Source organism: Schistocerca cancellata, chromosome 7 (assembly GCF_023864275.1).
Source record: "Schistocerca cancellata isolate TAMUIC-IGC-003103 chromosome 7, iqSchCanc2.1, whole genome shotgun sequence".
Lineage (NCBI taxonomy): Eukaryota > Metazoa > Arthropoda > Insecta > Orthoptera > Acrididae > Schistocerca > Schistocerca cancellata.
The window spans coordinates 556,559,363-556,581,072 of record NC_064632.1 but is presented as its reverse complement, the minus strand read 5'-3'; the positions used below and the strand labels follow the sequence as shown (position 1 = coordinate 556,581,072).

At 42.6% G+C, this 21,710-nt stretch overlaps 1 protein-coding gene across 1 annotated transcript in view; it reads right to left on the bottom strand.

Annotated features, from left to right (window-relative positions):
• The window catches only part of LOC126092900 (ankyrin-3), a 345,337-nt gene that overhangs the window by 273,823 nt on the left and 49,804 nt on the right, over positions 1 to 21,710 (bottom strand). Inside the window, exons 5-6 of the mRNA XM_049908630.1 lie at positions 18,294 to 18,387; positions 8,917 to 9,125 (exon numbers count right to left, since the gene is read on the bottom strand). Of these exons, the coding sequence (XP_049764587.1) occupies positions 8,917 to 9,125; positions 18,294 to 18,387 (303 nt within the window). The remainder of the gene's footprint in view (positions 1 to 8,916; positions 9,126 to 18,293; positions 18,388 to 21,710) is intronic.

The window sequence follows — 21,710 nt, the reverse complement described above, 5'->3', positions numbered from 1 at the left end:
TCTTTCAGCATCCCTAGAGATGTCGGTCGATCACGATACACTTGCGGCTTCAGGTAACCCCAAAGCTAATAATCGCACGGACTGAGGTCTGGGGACCTGGGAGGCCAAGCATGACGAAAGTGGCGGCTGAGTGCACGAACATCACCAAACGACGCGCGCAAGAGATCTTTCACGCGTCTAGCAATATGGGGTGGAGATCCATCCTGCATAAACATCGTACGTTCCAGTAGGTGTTTATCAGCCAGGCTGGGGATCATGCAATTCTGTCACATATCGGCGTACCTCTCACCCGTCATGGCAGTTACAAAACCAGAATCATGCATTTCCTCGAAGAAAAAAGTCCGGATAACGGTAGATATGGTAAATCCAACTCATACCGTGACTTTCTCGTCGTGCAATGGAGTTTCCACGACAGTTCTAGGATTTTCGGTAGCCCAAATTCTGCAGTTGTGGGCGTTGACAGACCATCGGAGCGTGAAATGAGCTTCGTCGGTCCACAACACGTTACTCACCCAATCTTCATCTTCCGCCATCTTTTGAAACGCCCACACCGCAAATACCCTCCGCTTCACTAAATCGCCAAGTAACAGTTCATGATGCCGATGAATTTTCTACGGATAGCATCAGAGGGTACGCCTAAGTGCCAACCAAACAGTAGTGTACGGAATGCCGGTGCGACGTGCAACCGCACGAGCGCTGACTTCCCCCTGCGTAGACGAACCTGTCACAGTCTCCATTTCTTCCAGAACTGTCTCAGCGGCATTACGCCTTGTGCTTGGTCGGCCACTACGGGGTCTATCGTCTAAACAACCCTTGGCTTCGAACTTCGAAATCATTCTCGCCACAGCTGCATTTGTCAACGGACCTTTACCCGTTCGAATCCCCTTCCTATGGCGATAGGATCGTAACGCTGAACTAGTACATTCCCCATTCTGATAATACAGCTTCACTAAAAGTGCCTTTTCAGGTAACGTCAGCAGGCTGCGACTGCTGGCGCATGTGATTCTCTCTCTTTTTTTTTTCTTTATTTTAATTTTAGCACCTCATACAAGGTGGGCTGGCAGCGGAAAAGTTTACTCCGCTCTTCAGCCATAAGCAGTACAATAAAAGAGAAAAGGGAGACAGAAAGGTAACAGACTGGTGGTTAAAAAACAGTAGATACAATAATAATTAAAAAACATGAAGCCGTTCACACTCGACGAAACAAACAAGAAAACTGTCGGTACTGTGCACAAACACTGACGAGTTAGACGACACATGCGAACGAAGGAGCGTGGGCGGCGAAAAACACTGATTCACAAACACGACGGCACTGACACTAAACCGAGGGCGATGATCTCCGGCGCGCGAATGTTCACTATGCGTGTGCGAGTCCGGGGACCTGCCAAGAGAGGAGGAGGAGGAGGAGGAGGAGGGGGAGTGGGAGATCGAGAGGGGAGAGCACAGATGCCACGGGGAGGGGAGAGAGGGGGGAGAGAGGAAGTGGGAGGGGAAGCCTGGGGGAAGAGGGGTGGAGGGAGGAGACGGGGGAAAAGGAAAGAGAAGGGAACGGAAGAGAAGGGAGGGAGGGTGCCTAAGGGAAAGGACACCGGAAGTGGGGGGTGGGGCAGGGTCAAAGTTGATAGGAGCGGTAGATGGAGGGGAGGAGGACATCATCAGGGAGGGGGAGCTGGCGGAAGCCACCTTGGAAGAGGGTAAGGAGGGTGGAGAGATGGAGACCAGGCGGGACGTGGGAATACAGGTGCGGCAGTGGGCAGGGGTGGGAGAGGATCGGGGAGACGAGCGGGTGAGGAGGATCGAGTTTACGGGAGGTGTACAGGATCCGTATCCTTTCAAGGAAAAGGAGGAGGTGGGGGAAGGGGATGAGATCATACAGGATCCGCGTGGGGGAGGGGAGATGGATACGATAGGCGAAGCGGAGAGCATGACGTTCAAGGATTTGGAGGGATTTGTAAAAGGTAGGGGGGGGGGGGGCGGAGATCCAGGCCGGATGGGCATAACAAAGGACTGATTTTCTCTCTCTCATTACAGCTTCTTTTATACACGATTGTCATGCGCAGTCACTGACGTTTTGCTGTCCAGCGCCATCTGTCGGACATTTTGTGAACTTTGTTTTTTTCTGATTCTAATAAAACCCCATGTCATTCCAAGCATGTGTGTCAATTTTTGCCTCTCCATCTACATTATTCCGTGGTTTATTAAGTTTTCAAACTTATACTGACTTTTTGATCACCCGGTAGCTACAAGCCAAGAATTAGGTAAGATATCTTCAAAAGATATACTATTTATTATCATTACTGCTTTAGAACATTTCCTTCATCTGCACAGACAGGGGATAGCCAAAATAATGTGAACAGCTGTACTTATTTGGGAATGGTTTACTTGCAAGTGGCTGGACCTCCATTTGCCTATAATAGAGCTGCGATACTTCTTGGAATACCGGGCTGCAATGATAGTATAGTCTCCAGTGGAATGTTATGCCACTCTTCGATCAGAACCTCTTCTAACTCCTGTAGTTTGGCGGAGGCAGAAATCTGCTCCACAGTCTGTGCTCCAATACCGCCGACAAGGGTTCGATACTGGTCAAGTCTGTGGGGATAGCTAAAATAATGTGAACACCTGTACTTACTTGGGAATGGTTTATTAACAAATGGTTGGACCTCCATTTGCCCATAATACAGCTGCGATCCTTCTTGGAATACTGGCATGCAATGATTGTACAGTGGAATGTTATGCCACTCTTCGATCAGAACCTCTTCTAACTCCTGTAATGACAGCAGAGGCGGAAATCTCCTCCGGAGTCCGTGCTCCAATACCGCCCAAAAGGGTTCGATAATGGTCAAGTCTGAGGGGACTGTGCTGCCAGGGAAGACGCTGCAGTTCATTTGCATGCTCCTCGTACCACGATTGTACTGTCCTGGCTGTGTGAATGGGTGGCGTTATCGTCCTGAAATATGGTATCATTGTTGAGGAACATTTGAATCATGGGGTACGTCTGATTATCTAAAGTGTTCACATAACCACTGGCTGCAACAAGGCCTTTGAGAGTCATAATGGGGTCAGCAGAATACCATTATATGGTCGCCCACAACATCACACTTCCACCTCCATGCTTAACTGTTGGAGTCAAGCAGACAGGACTGTAGGCTTCGTTTGGCGTTCTCCAGACGAACACCCGGCTCAATATTCGAAATAACGAAAACGTCGACTCGTGGGACCATATGACGTGTTTCCACTGATCAGCCGACCAGGATTTATGCTCCTGACACCATGTTTTACGCTTCTTTGCGTTGGTTGTCGTCACTAAAGATTTCGGTGTAGCAGCTCGTCCGTGAATATTCGCTTTATGGAGTTCCCAGCGGACAGTGTCGCTAGATATGGTGTCTCGAAGATGGCTATTCAGCTGTGCAGCCACTTAAGCCGCCGTATTTTTGTGTTGTTTTGACAGAATTCGTGTTAGCGTACGACGATCTGTCATTTAGTTTTGATTTGCGCCCACTATTACGTTTACACGATGATGTCTTTCCATGTTGCGTCGACTGTCACGACTGTTGATACAGTTGCTCTTGAAACATTCAGTAAGTTGATTGTATTGGTTACTGATGCTGCAGCTAATCGGGCCCCCACAATCTCTTCTCTTTGGAACTCTGTTATGTCTTTCATTGCACGTCGACCTCGGCCTCTGAATGCAAATACGAAGTGAGCACTACTCCTAAACAACCCGTACTGATGCCTAGTCCGTACTGAACACGCACAGTCCAGCGCGACACGTGCCTTACCTGCGTTGATGACAGTCGATCACAACCGTCCCATTACTACCGCTGTTCACATTATTCTGCCTATCCCCCGTAGCTGCTGTGCACTTACAGATTCATGAAAATTATTAGACTAACGGTGGAAACCTTGGCAATTACTGCCCACCTTCACTCAAAAACAAGACACAATAGTACGTGAACACGAAATCCACTAACAAAATTTTGGTGGTTGTTCAGCGACATTTTCTGAGTATTTTGGTCTGAGGGACCGGTGGACTCCAGTGGCACATTGCAGAGTACTTGCATTTAATTTCAATTTCTTGCACCCATTTATCTTTATATGTGTATTGCTCTGAAAATATGTACACAACAGTGAAAATGTTGATGGTACATGCTTTGTGTCTTGTTTGGAAACAAATTTGTTCCATTCATTCATTCATTCATTGTTCGTGTTGTTGGCAATGGTAATGCCTAGATTATTCTTCGCCCTCAAGCTTGCATTCAGAAATGCTCAGTTTTATCTCAGATTTCTTATTTTACTCAAAAGTTATTAAGTTATAGGCTACCATGTCTAGAGCTTGTCCCCTAAAGAAGTAATCATATTTTTACCTAAAAAATAAATAAGACAGTAACTATAGAAACTTAAATTAGAAACTAGATATCAGAGGAAATGATTGGCGTCTCATCCCTACAATTAACTCAAAAATAATTATGATGCATTAACTATTAATCAACTGTAAACCAAACTAAAATGAGATAAGTGTATTAAGTACTAAAATTTTGATAAACACTGATAAAAAACTACAATACATAAAAATTAATTTATTAACTTAAACAATTTTTGCATAATGTATGTACATTACTAATAAACTACATTAAAAATCAATTCAGAAAAAAATACACTAAGAGATCAAATTCATTAAACTTATTTATTCCAAATAATAAAATAAAATCAATGCACTGTATTTAATAATAAAGGTATCCTAACATGCATAGAACCATCTTGAGCTTTGTTCAAATAGTTTAACAGTAAGTTCCATTCTGAACCTCTTCATATATACGCTATGACTTATCTAATGTTGAGATATTTTCTGAAGAAACTTAAGTAGAATAATCATTAATGAGTGTGACAGGTGATCTGTACATACCTTGGAGCCATTGTCTGTTAATTAACTAATTTAAATCCACCTTCACTTACAATTTCTCACCATTAAATCCACTATATAAACAAAAATCTATTATTGTCCACCTCCTAAACCATAACCTGCAGCTTGAATTGAAATATTTTATAATTATACACCAGTAAAATAACTCTAAAAATAGGTTTTGATAATGGAGATATACAAACAAATAAATAAATTTGGGGTCAAACATGTATTATGGGTCAGTATAGTTGTGGCTGCTGGCACAAAATGCGCTAGTACTAAATCAATTGCTAATTCGAGAATCATTGGTCATTAAATCAAATTACAGCAAAAAATAAACATTTAGTTTAAGAAACACTCGCATACAGAGTGAAATGAATAAATGAACATGAATAACTTCTCAACATATAAATAGATTTTCAATAATAATGTTAAAAAACTTAAAAATTAAAAATCAATTAAGGTAAAATAAAAACATTAAATTTCGATCATAACAGACATCTAATCACAATTGCTTCTCTAATGCACATTAATAAAGACAGTCAAATCTGGATACTAACATCCTAACAAATGTGTTGTGTCTTGGTTATATTATTTAATCTGTCTTTCTTTAGAGGAAAGAGTTCACTGACACCTAAACCTACAAATGTCAGATACTGAGAACGGTACCAAACGTTGTATGTCAACAGAGTATCGACCAAAACTCTGACTTAGTTCGTGCTACATGTTGTCGTCCGCTAGAACATGCGCAAACGGTAAATAAAAGTAACACCAAAACTACGGAGAACAGGAAAGCCGTATCTGTGAGTGGTAGTTCTGTAGACCTCGCGTGGGTGAGTTGTTAGAGCGTGAGGTTATTGTGTCAAAGGTTCCACGTTGAAACGTAACAGATTACAATTTGTTTTAACTCTTCACGAGTGTTGTATGAGAGAACACTTTCCTGTCATGTAAGAGGACTTTTCGAAGTTTGCAGAAATTTTCTTTTGGCAGTCTGCTTTCGCTTTGTTAGCTGAAAGTAGCAAGCCTACATAGTACATTTGTATAGATAGGAGTGCTGTTCTGTCGGACAACCGTGGCAGAACAGAGACCAATCGTGATGAAGCAGCTAGTGAACTTTTAGTTTCACAGGATAAACATAAACAATAGGAAGAGTAGAATAAAGAAACAATTGCATCACACGTGCGGAAGTACATACACCATAGGTAACAGACTGCGCGTGGCGTTATTTTACTGATGAAGTAGTAAAGACCTTCACATTTTATCTGATTGGATAGTTGTTTTGGATCATACAGATTAGGTAAAGTGACGAAAATCTCAGTTGTGTAAATGAATAATTTTAAAATTCTTACAGAAGTATTACCATAAGTTGAGTTAATATGGATGTGGGTTTCGATGTAAAACTGCGTGAATGACTAAGATTTTGAGACGACTTATCGTCATACACCAGTATAATCAACGTTTTGTAATATACTACGCTTTCTATCTTGATATCGCAAAAAAAAAACGCAAGTATTCACTAAAGAACAATCATTCTATCGCTTGTTAGAAGAACTGTCAAGTTCAGCTTGACCACATGTTAAAACGGTAACAACTGCTTTATTATTAGGAATTCACGTGACTTAGACGATGGTTTCAAGCGTTAACACGGCAGAGATAGGAACACGTGAGGTCTATGTTATATATAGTCTATACGGATGTATTAACAGCCCTATGTAACACTTTCCAGCATTATATAGTAAAAGAAATTGTCATCGTTGAGATATGAAACCGGAAGCCTTGGTACGACGATCTAACGCTCAACTAACATTTTTTTAATCTAATTTTGTTCGTTATTGTTCGTTGCATTTGTTCGTGGCGGACGCCCCATAACACCGGTTCAAATTCATCGATGATCCATTTACTCTGTTTTCTTATTATAGAGAGCAGCTATCTGTGGTGTCACCGCAAGGCACCACTCTGGCTAGGTTGTAGGCTTCAAATCGGCCGCGGTCCGTCAGTACACTTCGGACCCGCGAGTCGCCACTGTCGACGCTAGCAGACCGAGCGCCGCCACTCGGCTGGTCTCACGAGACAAGCTAGCGCACTGCCCAGTTCTACAGCCGACTTTAATAGGAATGGTTCACTTGTTTAGCTTAAGAGATCTCGTTTACAGAGACGCTAGTTATCATAGCCTTCAGCTAAGTCAGTAGCTACGACCTAGCCAGGCGCCACATACAGTTAATGCACTGACAATTGATCTATATGTGTGAATAATCAAAACTGCAAAGAAGTATTCGCAGTTCAGTCTATAACTGCACTTGTAAATATCATTGTACAAAGTCAAGATCGGCGTTCACCGCTGATGCTGAATTAAAGTTAAGTATTTAATTGCATTCCTGTCTGCCAAGTTTCCAACAACCTAAGATGTTCCAGATACATCCCGTCAAGTGTAGTTCATTGATCCTCACGTCAGCCTACGTGATCAACGCGAGCAGTTAATGGGCACACCTCGTGATCATACTAAGAGTCAAATTGCGTGACTCAGCCGAGTCACCCTTTTTCCATGACGCCCATAGTTCCACTTCATACATAACACTTTCCCTCTGACAGAAAACGCTGAGCTAATTTGCCGGCTGTGGTTTCAAGTGTTAACCCAGCAGCGATAGGGACACGTTCAGTCTATGTTATGTATGGCCTATGCAGAAGTATTAATGCCCACGGAAGCTATACATATTGGTTACTCGCAATTATGCTTTTCCCGTGCTCCGTAGTTCTGGTGTTATTTTTAATAAACGTTTACGCCGTTCCTGCTGGGCGACGTAAATCGGAGTTTTGTTTGATACTCTGTCGACATACAACATTCGGTACGGATCTGAGTGTCAGACATCTGGAGATTTTGGTGTGAAAGTAAGACAGATACACTACTGGCCATTAAAATTGCTACACCAAGAAGAAATGCAGATGATAAACGGGTATTCATTGGACAAATATATTATACTAGAACAAACATGTGATTTGATTTTCACGCAATTTGGGTGCATAGATCCTGAGAAATCAGTACCCAGACAAACACCTCTGGCCGTAATAACGGCCTTGATACGCCTCGGCATTGAGTAAAACAGAGCTTCGATGGCGTGTACAGGTACAGCTGTCCATGCAACTTCAACACGATACCACAGTTCATTAAGAGTAGTGACTGGCGTATTGTGACGAGCCAGTTGCTCGGCCACCATTGACCAGACGTATTCAGTTGGTAACAGATCTGGAGAATGTGCTGGCCAGGGCAGCAGGCGAACATTTTCTGTATCCAGAAAAGCACGCACAGGACCTGCAACATGCGGTCGTGCATTATCCTGCTGAAATGTAGTGTTTCGCAGGGATCGAATGAAGGGTAGCCACCTGAGTGTGTGTGGCGGAGGGTACCTTGAGTACCTCTATCGGATGGGAACGTTTGCAAGACAACAACCATCTGTGCGAACAGTTCGACGACGTTTTCAGCAGCATGGACTATCAGCTCGGAGACCATGGCTGCAGTTACCCTCGCCTCTGCATCACAGACAGGAATAGGACAATGTTTCACCAGGCAACGCCGGTCAACTACTGTTTGCGTATGAGAAATAGGTTGGAAACTTTCCTCATGTCAGCACGTTGCAGGATTTGCCACCGGCGCCAACCTTGTGTGAATGCTCTGAAAAGCTAATCATTTGCATATCACAGCATCTTCTCCCTGTCGGTTAAATTTCGCGTCTTTAGCACGTCATCTTCGTGGTGTAACCATTTTAATGGCCAGTAGTATAGATGGAGTCACAGGGGACATGCAGAAAATGGATTGTATGGGATGGAAAGCTAGGGTGTTGCTGGGTCAAGACAACTGTCGGAGAACTGTCGAAGAGGCCAAGGTTCACAATGAGCTGTACAGTCGTCGAAGAAGAAGCGCAAATGGGCAATGAACGAAAGCCAGAGACAGAGCGGTAAACGCATATCCCGCGCACTGTCAGTGCGATCGTCCGAGTTTGGCGGCGCGGCCGCGGCCTGACCTTTGACTTGAAGAGGGCGTCGCCGCCGTCGTTGAGCAGCAGCGTGAGCGTGGCCAGGTTGCCATGCTTGGCGGCCACGTGCACGGGCGTGCGCCCGTCGTCCGTCGTCAGGTTGCAGTTGGCGCCCGACTTCAGCAGCATCAGCGCGCACCGGTCGCCCTCGCGCACGCGCGCCGCGATGTGCAGCGGCGTCTCTCGCAGCTTACCTCCTGCAACAGCAACGGCCGCAGGCACAGTCTTAAGGGGCTCCGGAACACGCCCTATACTTGCAATGTTAAAATAACGCTTATAAATTACATCTTTCCTCACAAAGTATTTGAGGTAGGAAGTTGAACTTTTTACAGATTATTTATTGGAATATGGGCTACAACTTAACACAGGGATTTTACAAAATTTTTGTTCAGTTATTAAAGAAGATTTTTTTCAATTGTAATGAAAATTCGCAACATTTTTTTGCAATTTTTTATTTATATATTCAAAAATATACAGTTTTTTGGAAAAAGGCTGTGTTAAATTATGCAGAAGGTACTGTGTAACATTTACTGAAAGTTTGAAACAAATATGTTTGGAAGATCCTTAGAAAACATGTAATTAGTATGAGAAAATAAAAGTTTTGGGAATCGAGCGACAAAGATTGGATTAACTTTTTAGTGCATTCCAGGTCCATAGGATGGATTATCTTCATCCTCTGCAAACTCCTCGTCCAGCTTCCTCTTGTTCCTCCTCCTGTTTACTCTTGCTTGTATTTCTAGACTCTTTACAGCCCTGTCTGCAGCCCGAAGGCGTTCCTTGTCTAAAGCAAGCATTGCTCGTACCATGTTAGAATGTTATTATTTGCCTTTCCAACATTTCTCCTTTTCTTAAAAGCCTTCAGAGGATTTCTAATAACTTTACTTTTACTCATTATTATACTTCAACAAAACAGAGACTCAACAAACAGAATTAATTACGAATATTTTCGAGATAACGACAGAGTAAATAAACATGAAACAATCGACAATCACACCAGCGATATATATTGAACCATCACAGGTTAGCCACAACACATACTTTATCTCACATCACTAAAATGTACCTGATGAACACGGACGTTAATAATAACACCATTTGACAGCAGTTTAACAGCGCCACACTGGGTCACACCCATGTAGAACACATTTCAAAAAAAATTTAAAAATAGTTGTAGTCTTCGGAATTGAATAAATTATATATCTATTAAAAGGTAATAGTCTGCAGATTCAGAAAACGCAAAAAAGTAAAAATTGAACTTTTCATGATTTTGAGCCTTTCCGGAGCCCCTTAAAGAGTAACGGGACCGGTGCACAGAGACGCCAGGTACAATTTGTATCACTTGTTTGTAAAGAGTTTATTACCATTCGCTAGCGCACTTGAGCAGATGTAATTTCGGTGGATTGCTCACGCGCTGCCTGCGATATGAAATATCTTTGCTACAATAGAATCGCTGGTCAGAGCCATAGAGTAAATATCTCTGGAGTGAGCATTGCGTTCTGCGCATGTTTGTCAACATTAAACCAGGACTGTCATGTGTTTTCGGGACTTCGCTGTGTGTGTGTGCTTTCTGCAGCGTTTGAAGTTTATAATATCAAAGAGTTTTTGTTGTTTCACTGTTTCTTGATAGTGTAATAGCGATGGTGAATTACTGTTGTTGCTACGGATGCAAAGAAAAATATGCGAAAGGAGGGATAATAACTTTTCATGGGTATTATGTTTAAAAATTTCGAGACACATTATAATTAAGGCTTGATTCTGTAGACCTATTTTTCTACGATTTTATGACTATATAATAGATATTACGGCTCGTACATAAGCTTACAAACAATCACTTCCTCTCGTAAATTTGCTAGTGGAACAGGAAAGGGAATGGTTAGTTGTTTCAGCAAATACTATCCTCCATGCATTTATCAGTGACTTGTCGATTATGTATATAGATTTGAAAGATGGAGGACAGATACGTTCAATAGAGTGGGAGTCTGTAACTCGTATAATATGTGTGTCCAAACCGTTTTGTTTACTATAAAGGTACAGTAGGAGACCATGTTAAGTGTGTCTAGGACATGGAGAATGATTATATGTGATTTATATTTTAGTTTCCCGAAGGATGAACAACGAGTAAAGATGTGGCTCCAGAAAATAAGGAGGAGGTATTTTGTGCCCACAAAATGTTCCAAAGTATGTTCAAAAACTTTGAAGAGGAATGTTTAGAAAGAGAAAAATTTGGACATGTGTGGCTGAAGGTAGATGCTATATCAACTATTTTTAATTTTCCACAGCGTCTACTACCAATTTCTGCATTCAGTTGAAATACATTTTCTGCACAAATCAAATAAAAAAACACAATAGTGTAGCTAATCAAAGTACACATTCATCTTCTTTGGTGTATTTTGCCTTCAATTTATTTTCTTCACCATTTGGTTAAGAAGCGTCAAATATTATTAAACATGTCCTCAAACTCTTTCATTTGTGTCACTTTCCTCATCCCGTAACAGTGAGTGTTATATGGGTTGACTGTTACATGACCAACTGTATTTGCTTTACAGTACATTTATTCTACGATCGGCTTTTTTCCCCCTTCTTACTCAGTCTACTATTTATCTAATAAACTGGGAGCAAGTACGTAAAATGCGTTAAATAAACACTTCAAAGTGTCACCAGTAAGAAAAATTGTGCTTTAGGTCGCAAAAATGAGAAAATAAATGCGCAGAAATATCAGAAAAAAAGGATGAATTAGCAGGGATATAATAGCTGATGTGTGGCAAATTCCGTGTTTTTCGGACACTTGCAAAGTACTAGCGTACTGTCAAGTCGTTTTGCAAGACTATCACTGCAAAAATGTACGTCACCTCTGTAATACTATAAAGTGCCGTATCATACCGAAAACTACCAAAAATCGAGTGCATCTGAACTGTGACACCTATCGCAAAGAAGCAGAATGCAATATCACTTGCCCTTAAAAGTTACGTAGCTGGTTTATACCCGGTATCAAATGGATACTGTTAAAATGTCTGCGCAACATATATAAATAATCCCCGACACGTACGAAAAGAATCCGTCTTTACTAGGGATGTAGTGACATTCTAAATATACAGGGCGCTATACGGACAAACACACGGCGTCCCGAGAACACGTGACCAGGCCGGCAATGTATGTTGGCAACACAAAATTTGTTCTGCGCATGTGATTGCTCACTCCAGAGATATTTACTCTATGGTCAGAGCAGTGTTGGCAGTAACTCGAGTTTAGTACCTCGCAGAGAGCAGTCGTGTTCTGTAGCTCGCACAGAGCACTTGAGTTCTGGAGTTCGGACAGGGCAGTCCAACGGTTGACTTGCGTCGGGCCGGTCGTGCTGAACGATGGCAGTGCCTGAGCGTTGTTGTATAAGGAAATAAACGATGACGGTGCCTGAGCGATGTTGTTTTAGGAAATTAAAAAAAATATATTGTTCTTTGTTGCCGGGTGCATATGTTAATTGCCACAACTGATTTAACCACAGTTGTAATGTTACATTAGTCCCACGTAATTCCTTGCAGAAATGTTTCATTAATAGCTTTTGTTCTGAAGAAAACTTTTGTCAGTCATTTATCTGAGTTTAAATATTTTACGAATTTTCCCTGTGCATACTCATGTTGATTAAGCAAAAGAAAATCATCTGGTTTCCTACAAATGAAAATCTAGTGGCCAGCATTGCACTGGGCTGTGCCAAAAACATTTCTTATAGGAGCAGACAGATAGCGTTATCCGGCGACATCATTGTGAGGTAAGAATTTTTCATTTTATTCAGGATGATTTACAGGCCCATGACGCAGCGCTGCTGACGTCAAACTTATTAATGTCGATATGCAGTCAGTCTTTAATGGAAGGTCACATTAAAACTTGAAATTTTATTATTGGAAAGAAATTTTTCTCTTCGGAACTTAGGGATTTTTCTGTTCGGAGGTTACACTAAATGTGAATATTATAATTACTTTTCTGTTGGGAGGTTACATGTTTTCATGGCGCTCGAGACTGGTCCGGCTTTGGCTCGGGTTCGATCCTTACTACCTACCCGTGTCCAATATTTGCCTCGTTCACTTGTTCGGTTTTAGGAAAACAGACGAATAACACGTTTGGCAACACAATCTCTGGCATGCCGCTCGAATCCGGGCGTGCAGCGGCCTGACTGGCTAACTTAATGCTAATTAACTTGAAACGTCCCAAATACCGATTATTTTCTTAACAATCATTTCTCAGCACAGCCTACCATGCTAACACTCTTAAAAAGCTTTTCACAGTATTTCTAACCGCCCTGCATATACGAGCAATGAATAAATAAATAAATAAATAAACATTCAATGTGTGGCTGTGAATTTTCCCCGCCTGCGGACACCAAACGTCACAAAAACTATTGTAATGATGAAAACAACTTTTAAAGCTGATTGTTGGTAAAAGGTAAAGTGTGGGAGTGCTTTTCTGTATTCAAAACTGGCGACACGTCTCGTGATGACAAATCCTCCATGTGCAAGTTTGTCAAAAACAAACGATTTTTAGACAACATTGTTGTATGGATGGCTAGAGGACAAATGTAAGGATGTAGAGGCTTATCTGACTAGGAGTAAGGTAGATACTGTCTACAGGAAAATTAAAGAGACCTATGGAGAAAAGAGAGCCACTTGTATGAGTATCAAGAGCTCAGATGGAAACCCAGTTCTAAGCAAAGAAGGGAAGGCAGAAAGGTGGAAGGAGTATATAGAGGGTTTATACAAGGGCGATGTACTTGAGGACAATATTATGGAAATGGAAGAGGATGTAGATGAAGACGAATAGGGAGATAAGATACTGCGTGAAGAGTTTGACAGAGCACTGAAAGACCTGAGTCGAAACAAGGCCCCGTAAGTAGATAACATTCCATTGGAACTACTGACGGCCTTGGGAGAGCCAGTCCTGACAAAACTCTACCATCTGGTGAGCAAGATGTATGAGACGGGCTAAATACCCTCAGACTCCAAGAAGAATATAATTATTCCAATCGCAAAGAAAGCAGGTGTTGACAGATGTGAAAATTACCGAACTATCAGTTTAATAAGTCACAGCTGCAAAATGCTAACGCGGATTCTTTACAGACGAATGGAAAAACTGGTTGAAGCCGACCTCGGGGAAGATCAATTTGGATTCCGTAGAAATGTTGGGACACGTGAGGCAATACTGACCCTACGACTTATCTTAGAAAATAGATTAAGGAAAGGCAAACCACGTTTCTAGCATTTGTAGACTTAGAGAAAGCTTTTGAAAATGTGGACTGGAATACTCTCTTTCAAATTCTAAAGGTGGCAGGGGTAAAATACAGGGAGCGAAAGGCTATTTACAATTTGTACACAAACCAGATGGCAGTTGTAAGAGTCGAGGGGCATGAAAGGGAAGCAGTGGTTGGGAGAGGAGTGAGACAGGGTTGTAGCCTGTCCCCGATGCTATTCAATCTGTGTATTGAGCAAGCAGTAAAGGAAACAAAAGAAAAACTCGGAGTATGTATTAAAATCCATGGAGAAGAAGTAAATACTTTGAGGTTCGGCGATGACATTGTAATTCTGTCAGAGACAGCAAAGGACTTGGAAGAGCAGTTGAACGGAATGAACAGTGTCTTGAAAGGAGGGTATATGATGAACATCAACAAAAGCAAAACGAGGATAATGGAATGTAGGCGAGTTAATTGGGGTGTTGAGGGAATTAGATTAGGGAATAAGAACTTAAAGTAGTAAAGAAGTTTTGCTATTTGGGGAGCAAAATAACTGATGGTGGTAGAAGTAGAGAGGATAAAAAATGTAGATTGGCAATGGCAAGGAAAGCGTTTCTGAAGAAGAGAAATTTGTTAACATCGAGTATAGATTTAAGTGTCAGGATGTCTTTTCTGAAAGTATTTGTATGGAGTGTAGCCATGTATGGAAGTGAAACGTGGACGATAAATAGTTTAGACAAGAAGAGAATAGAAGCTTTCGAAATGTGGTGCTACAGAAGAATACTTAAGATTAGTTGGGTACATCACATAGCTAATGAGGAAGTATTGCGTAGAATTGGGGAGGAGTTTGTGGCACAACTTGACTAGAAGAAGGGATCGGTTGGTAGGACATGTTCTGCGGTATCAAGGGATCACCAATTTAGTATTGGAGGGCAGCGTGGAGGGTAGAAATCGTAGAGGGAGACCTAGAGATGAATACACTAAGCAGATTCAGAAGGATGTAGGTTGCAGTAGGTACTGGGAGATGAAGAAGCTTGCACATGATAGAGTAGCATGGAGAGCTGCATGATACCAGTCTCAGGGCTGAAGACCACAAGAACAACAACAAGTTCTCCTCACATGTACTTTCACAAAACGTGATATGAGCAGACACTTCTGACTCCATACTCAATGAGAAGTGTTATGTTGTTGTCGCTGCTCACTTGTTCATCGTTGGTATTGTTTGTTGTGTCGCTAATTTTGAATGTTTCGTCAGAACTGCTGTGGTGTGGCTGCTGGGAGAGGGCAGAATGTATGTAATGTGTATAATATGTATACGTATACAAGGGAGGGGGCTGGGGGGGGGGGGGAGTTGTGCCAGTGTGACATGTTCGAGCAGTCACGGACTAGAGTTCAGAGATATTTGCTCGCGATTGACAATTCAGAAATTGAGATCTGGATTCCTCGAGACTCCACTGTAGTAAAATACTTAGCGACGAATGACGGTCAAGATATTCCTCGCCCGGATCACGTACTTTTCAGAATTCTCGAAGAGTTCGGAAAAACGGAACACAATGTGAGATGAGACACGGAGTTAGATGTTTTGTAAGTGCTTTAAATGTAATTTGTTTTTGCACTCATTGAATAGTATTACAACTGGATTGATTTCAGATCATGTTCATTGCTACCAATAAATAACACATTCGAACACGAGCGTCCCACAGTACGTCTTCACGACACGTTAGTGCGTGTGCGCAGACGGCTGGGGAGAGCAACTGTGGTGGGGGAGTCGTTCAGAGCGCTGTAGCGGAAATATCGTTCTGAACTGGAGCCCAGACTCACGTTTTTCGTAAATATTAAACGGGGCCCCTCCACGCCCACACTGCATGGTGACCATTCAAAAAGATTCGTCACCTCTTCTCTGGCGAAAAAGAATTCCGCCGAAAATGCAGCGATTTATATTCGCCTGGTTTGTTACCCAGATGTAACGTTCAGAGAAGAGTAACGAGTGGGGAATTTTGAGTAAAACCTACACATTTCTCTTGTTGCCACTTTAAAATTTGCTTCTTTTGCCAAAACTCAGCGGAATTTACACAGTCTCACCTCAATAAGATATTTTGCAGGCGTAGTTGTGAGAGAATTCTGAATATTAAGCGAAGAACCGAGGAAAAGTAAGGTCGGTAGCGTATGAAAAGCATATCCCCTGTACAAAATAAAAGTGTAATGACTTCAATTATATTGTTCCAAAATCCACAGCATTTCTCGTTTCACCAGCTATCGATGGCCCTTAAAAATTACATTCTTTCACCGAAAGAGTCTGTTGTAAGAAGAACAAGTTTTGCGTAATTTCCATGTAGAAAAATAATCTCCTCTTTGTGTGCTATTATTTGCCGAAATCTCATTTCGGTATCTCAAACCGTTTATGAAATATGAGGGATATTGTGGATATTTCACTCTGGCTTTGCCGCTGGCCCTGTGCGACAGTAAATGAGTGCTCTACGTCAGATCAATTTCCTCGAGATTGGTGACAGAGACCTCCAACCAAGTCTACAGAAAAATTCAATATGATAGCTAAATCTCAACGCAGCAACATATTATGTAATATGTACCAGACGCAAAATCATAGCGAACTCTATGTTTGATTGCAAACAGTTTGGAATTTGTAACAGTGTCTTAGTTCCATGTAAATATAGCAAACCTATGACCATTAACGAAATGATGCCCACATCATGATGAACCTGACATGTAAAGCTACAGCTAAAGCTAAAATGACATTCCTTTACCTAATAGCTTCTGCGAAATCGTTTGAGTAAGACTGCACGGTGTGCGCGTCTATTCTGTCATTGTCGACCGGCCGAAAGCTAGCAAACGCTTATCGGCCGCCCCTTCCGAACAAACCAATGGACTTAGCCCAGCGCGTTGGACGGAAACTTGTCACTGCGCATCCTGAGCGACCTATAGCAGTGCAGTATTCCCCCGTCTCCCTCGCCATCACAGCTCGCGGCTGTGCTGATCTTCCTCCTCTCCTTCCAATCTCACGTGACACTGGCGTCAAATTATACGTAATAATCTTCAGTCAGATTTTGTCGTTCGTGACTTTCGTTATAGCGCGTGAAAACAAGTCACAAATTTTATGTATAGATCTAATAACCAAATAAGCTTCTAGAATTAAAATGGAGCCAATCGAATAAAAAGTATATGTATGACGTTTTTATACAATTTTTATAATTAACCACTACGAAGATACATTTTCTTGTTGCGAACCCCAATTGGGTAATTTCCTAGAATGATTGGCTATCGAAGTCGCGGGTCCAAACGATACATATCGAACGTGCGATCCTAAATCGATCATGTGACTGTGGTGGCGGGCGTTATGCGTACGTTTATAGTGGTCACTACAGCAACGACAAAAGTCGTCTCGACTTACCTTACTCATCGTCGGTGTTGTTATCAGGTGAAAGTCCATTACGGTGGTCTGGATGGATAATTTGGAAGAGTCGAACCATGTATTCTTCCTGATACTCGTTCGTTTTTCGCACTGTCCGCAATGAAATTGTAAACGGTATTTCAGCATGGAAACTGTTCTTACGAAGTCTTACAAACTTCGCACCACCACAGTCTACACATTTCCTTCTTTCATCGTTCGGTAGTACTCCATATTTGCGACAAAAAGTCGAACAATTTTCTTCGCTGGATAAACATGGAATTAGATTTTTCCATGTGAGAGAATCCGCCAATGAAACGTCAAGAACATCAGGCATTGCACTCACTAACGACATAAATCGTCTCGGATTCCCTACCAACTCACAAATAATTCGCGGAGGTATGTAATTTAGAGCAACTAAGGGAACGACGGAAAACAGATAAAGATGACAATCACAAATAATTGATCACAACACCAGCCACCAGCGTCGCATGATCGATTTATGATCGCACGTTCGATATGTATGGTTTGGACCCCGCGACTTCGATAGGCAATCATTGTTGGAAATTACCTCCAATTGTTTAGCGTAACAGATATACTACTTTAAATCTCCGATCCCGACTGGTTCTAGTGTGTTAAAACTAATTTCTTGGGAGGTGCCGGATCGCCGAAATTAATCCCTGATTGTGCTACAGTTACTAAATGCAGGTTTCTTTCAAAGATGCTCCACTGGTTGCTGCGACTTACCTCTGACGTGGACATCGGCGCCGTATCCCAGCAACGTCTCCACCACGGCGGGTTTGCAGGACTCCACAGCGACGTGCAGGGCCGTGTAGTTGTCCTGAGGGCAGAGTCGCTCCAGGTGAAACATCTCAGCAGCTTCCCAAAAATATAATACATCATTAGTTGCGGGGAACTGCGAGTGTAATATGTGAAGACCTACGCTCTCACAATACGTTTGTTGTTTTCTGGCGTACAGTGTTTGTGTCGGCTTTACTTGTGAGTGTGACTCTTTACTCTGGTCATTCACTTCAGCTGTGGTATTAGTTGTTCTTTTCGGTCGACCGCAAGGAAGGATAGAATTTAACATGATGTGTAAGTTATGTGGGAAATTAGATGTTTTGTAACTTACATCTTACGAAGTCTGAGTTGAGTATCTTTCATCTCTTTTCATCAGCTCTTACGTCCTTTCAACCTACACATGAATTTCAGTGTTGATGTTTCATCGCTCTCTGAATTTGGGCGTAGCGAACGCTAGTACACTAAGACCTTCGGAGCGACAGTAAAGGTACCTTTGGGCCATGTTTCTGATGTACGCGGCGAACACGTACCCAGTTACTATTATTCTGTTCTGTTTGTTATTTCCGACAAGATCGTCGGTATTTTCCAAGAAGCGCTACCTATCGTACGAGCTGGTCCCGAACTATGTATACAGACCCCGAGACTCTCGCGGCTCCAAATATGGATACTGTTTATTGTGGTAACTAGAGCGACGGAAAAGAACGAGAGTAATTTCACACACTTTATTCGTCAGCCACGTCTTCTTTATAAAATATTCCACAGGAAGGAACCATTGTTTCGCGTACCCGGCTGCATCCTAATTAAGTCTCTGAGGAGTATTTGGGAGAGTCTCAGAAGGTTGAATTTTCCCTCGCACTCGCAAATTGTGGAAGTACAGGAATTATAAAAGGTACAGTTCGTCCCCGTCCCATAAAAATTTACACAGTTTCTGAAATATTCATTTGTCAGAAATCTACAGGGTGTTTCAAAAATGACCGGTATATTTGAAACGGCAATAAAAACTAAACGAGCAGCGATAGAAATACACCGTTTGTTGCAATATGCTTGGGACAACAGTACATTTTCAGGCGGACAAACTTTCGAAATTACAGTAGTTACAATTTTCAACAACAGATGGCGCTGCAAGTGATGTGAAAGATATAGAAGACAACGCAGTCTGTGGGTGCGCCATTCTGTACGTCGTCTTTCTGCTGTAAGCGTGTGCTGTTCACAACGTGCAGGTGTGCTGTAGACAACATGGTTTATTCCTTAGAACAGAGGATTTTTCTGGTGTTGGAATTCCACCGCCTAGAACGCAGTGTTGTTGCAACAAGACGAAGTTTTCAGCGGAGGTTTAATGTAACCAAAGGACCGAAAAGCGATACAATAAAGGATCTGTTTGAAAAATTTCAACGGACTGGGAACGTGACGGATGAACGTGCTGGAAAGGTAGGGCGAGCACGTACGGCAACCACAGAGGGCAACGCGCCGCTAGTGCAGCAGGTGATCCGATAGCGGCCTCGGGTTTCCGTTCGCCGTGTTGCAGCTGCGGTCCAAATGACGCCAACGTCCACGTATCGTCTCATGCGCCAGAGTTTACACCTCTATCCATACAAAATTCAAACGCGGCAACCCCTCAGCGCCGCTACCATTGCTGCACGAGAGACATTCGCTAACGATATAGTGCACAGGATGGATGACGGCGATATGCAAGTGGGCAGCATTTGGCTTACTGACGAAGCTTATTTTTACCTGGACGGCTTCGTCAATAAACAGAACTGGCGCATATGGGGAACTGAAAAGCCCCATGTTGCAGTCCCATCGTCCCTGCATCCTCAAAAAGTACTGGTCTGGGCCGCCATTTCTTCCAAAGGAATCATTGGCCCATTTTTCAGATCCGAAACGATTACTGCATCACGCTATCTGGACATTCTTCGTGAATTTGTGGCGGTACAAACTGCCTTAGACGACACTGCGAACACCTCGTGGTTTATGCAAGATGGTGCCCGGCCACATCGCACGGCCGACGTCTTTAATTTCCTGAATGAATATTTCGATGATCGTGTGATTGCTTTGGGCTATCCGAAACATACAGGAGGCGGCGTGGATTGGACTCCCTATTCGCCAGACATGAACCCCTGTGACTTCTTTCTGCGGGGACACTTGAAAGACCAGGTGTACCGCCAGAATCCAGAAACAATTGAACAGCTGAAGCAGTACATTTCATCTGCATGTGAAGCCATTCCGCCAGACACGTTGTCAAAGGTTTCGGGTAATTTCATTCAGAGACTACGCCATATTATTGCTACGCATGGTGGATATGTGGAAAATATCGTACTATATAGTTTCCCAGACCGCAGCGCCATCTGTTGTTGAAAATTGTAACGACTGTAATTTCGAAAGTTTGTCTGCCTGAAAATGTACTGTTGTCCCAAGCATATTGCAACAAACGGTGTATTTCTATCGCTGCTCGTTTAGTTTTTATTGCCGTTTCAAATATACCGGTCATTTTTGAAACACCCTGTATATTTGCAACAGAAATCCAAACAAGCGTGCGCACTACGCAGTCCATGAATTAAGTTTCGCCAGGTAAGAATATCAGGACTAGAGACTGAAACGGCTCCACTCGCTCCTATTTACAACGCTAAATGTTAGACGACGTTCCCTTGGCGACGCATTAAACACTTTCTAATCTGTCGCATCTACACGCATCCGTTCGATGTATTTCGTCGTTCTGAATATAGGCGTATCGTTCGGAGCCTTCGTGTTCGATAGGCGACCCTTCTTGAAACGTACCAGATAGCACAACCGGTAAAATCGTGGGGGTCTGCTGTGTTGGCAAGTACAGCACAGAATACTTACACGGACCAGCCAGAACATTATGACCACCAACCTACTGTCAATATAAACCCGTATAAGCGACAACAGAGACACCTGGCGAGGAATGACAGCTAGTCAAGACACACGCATGTACATGTAGTATCGGTGAGCGTCCTGTCCATGTGTACGAGGGTAATCCCAAAAGTGAGGTCTCCTGTTTTTTTTTATCATAAGTACATAGACCTGTCTATTTCTACAATGGTTTACATCAGTTTAGAGCTTGAACATTTAGCTATTTTTCGACATAATCACCATTTCTGTCGATGCATTTTTGTAGACGCTGTGGCAGTGTCTGTATGCCCATGTCATACCAGCTCGCCGCCATGCTGTTCAGAAAGTTACGAACCTCTTCTTTCACCTCGTCGCCGGAGCTGAATCGCTGGGACTACAAATAACAGGTACTGCGAGACTCTAAAAATACTCAAACGGGCAATTCAGAACCGGAGAAGAGAAATGTTGAGCGAGGGCGTACACATTCTTCATGACAATGCTTGCCCACACATC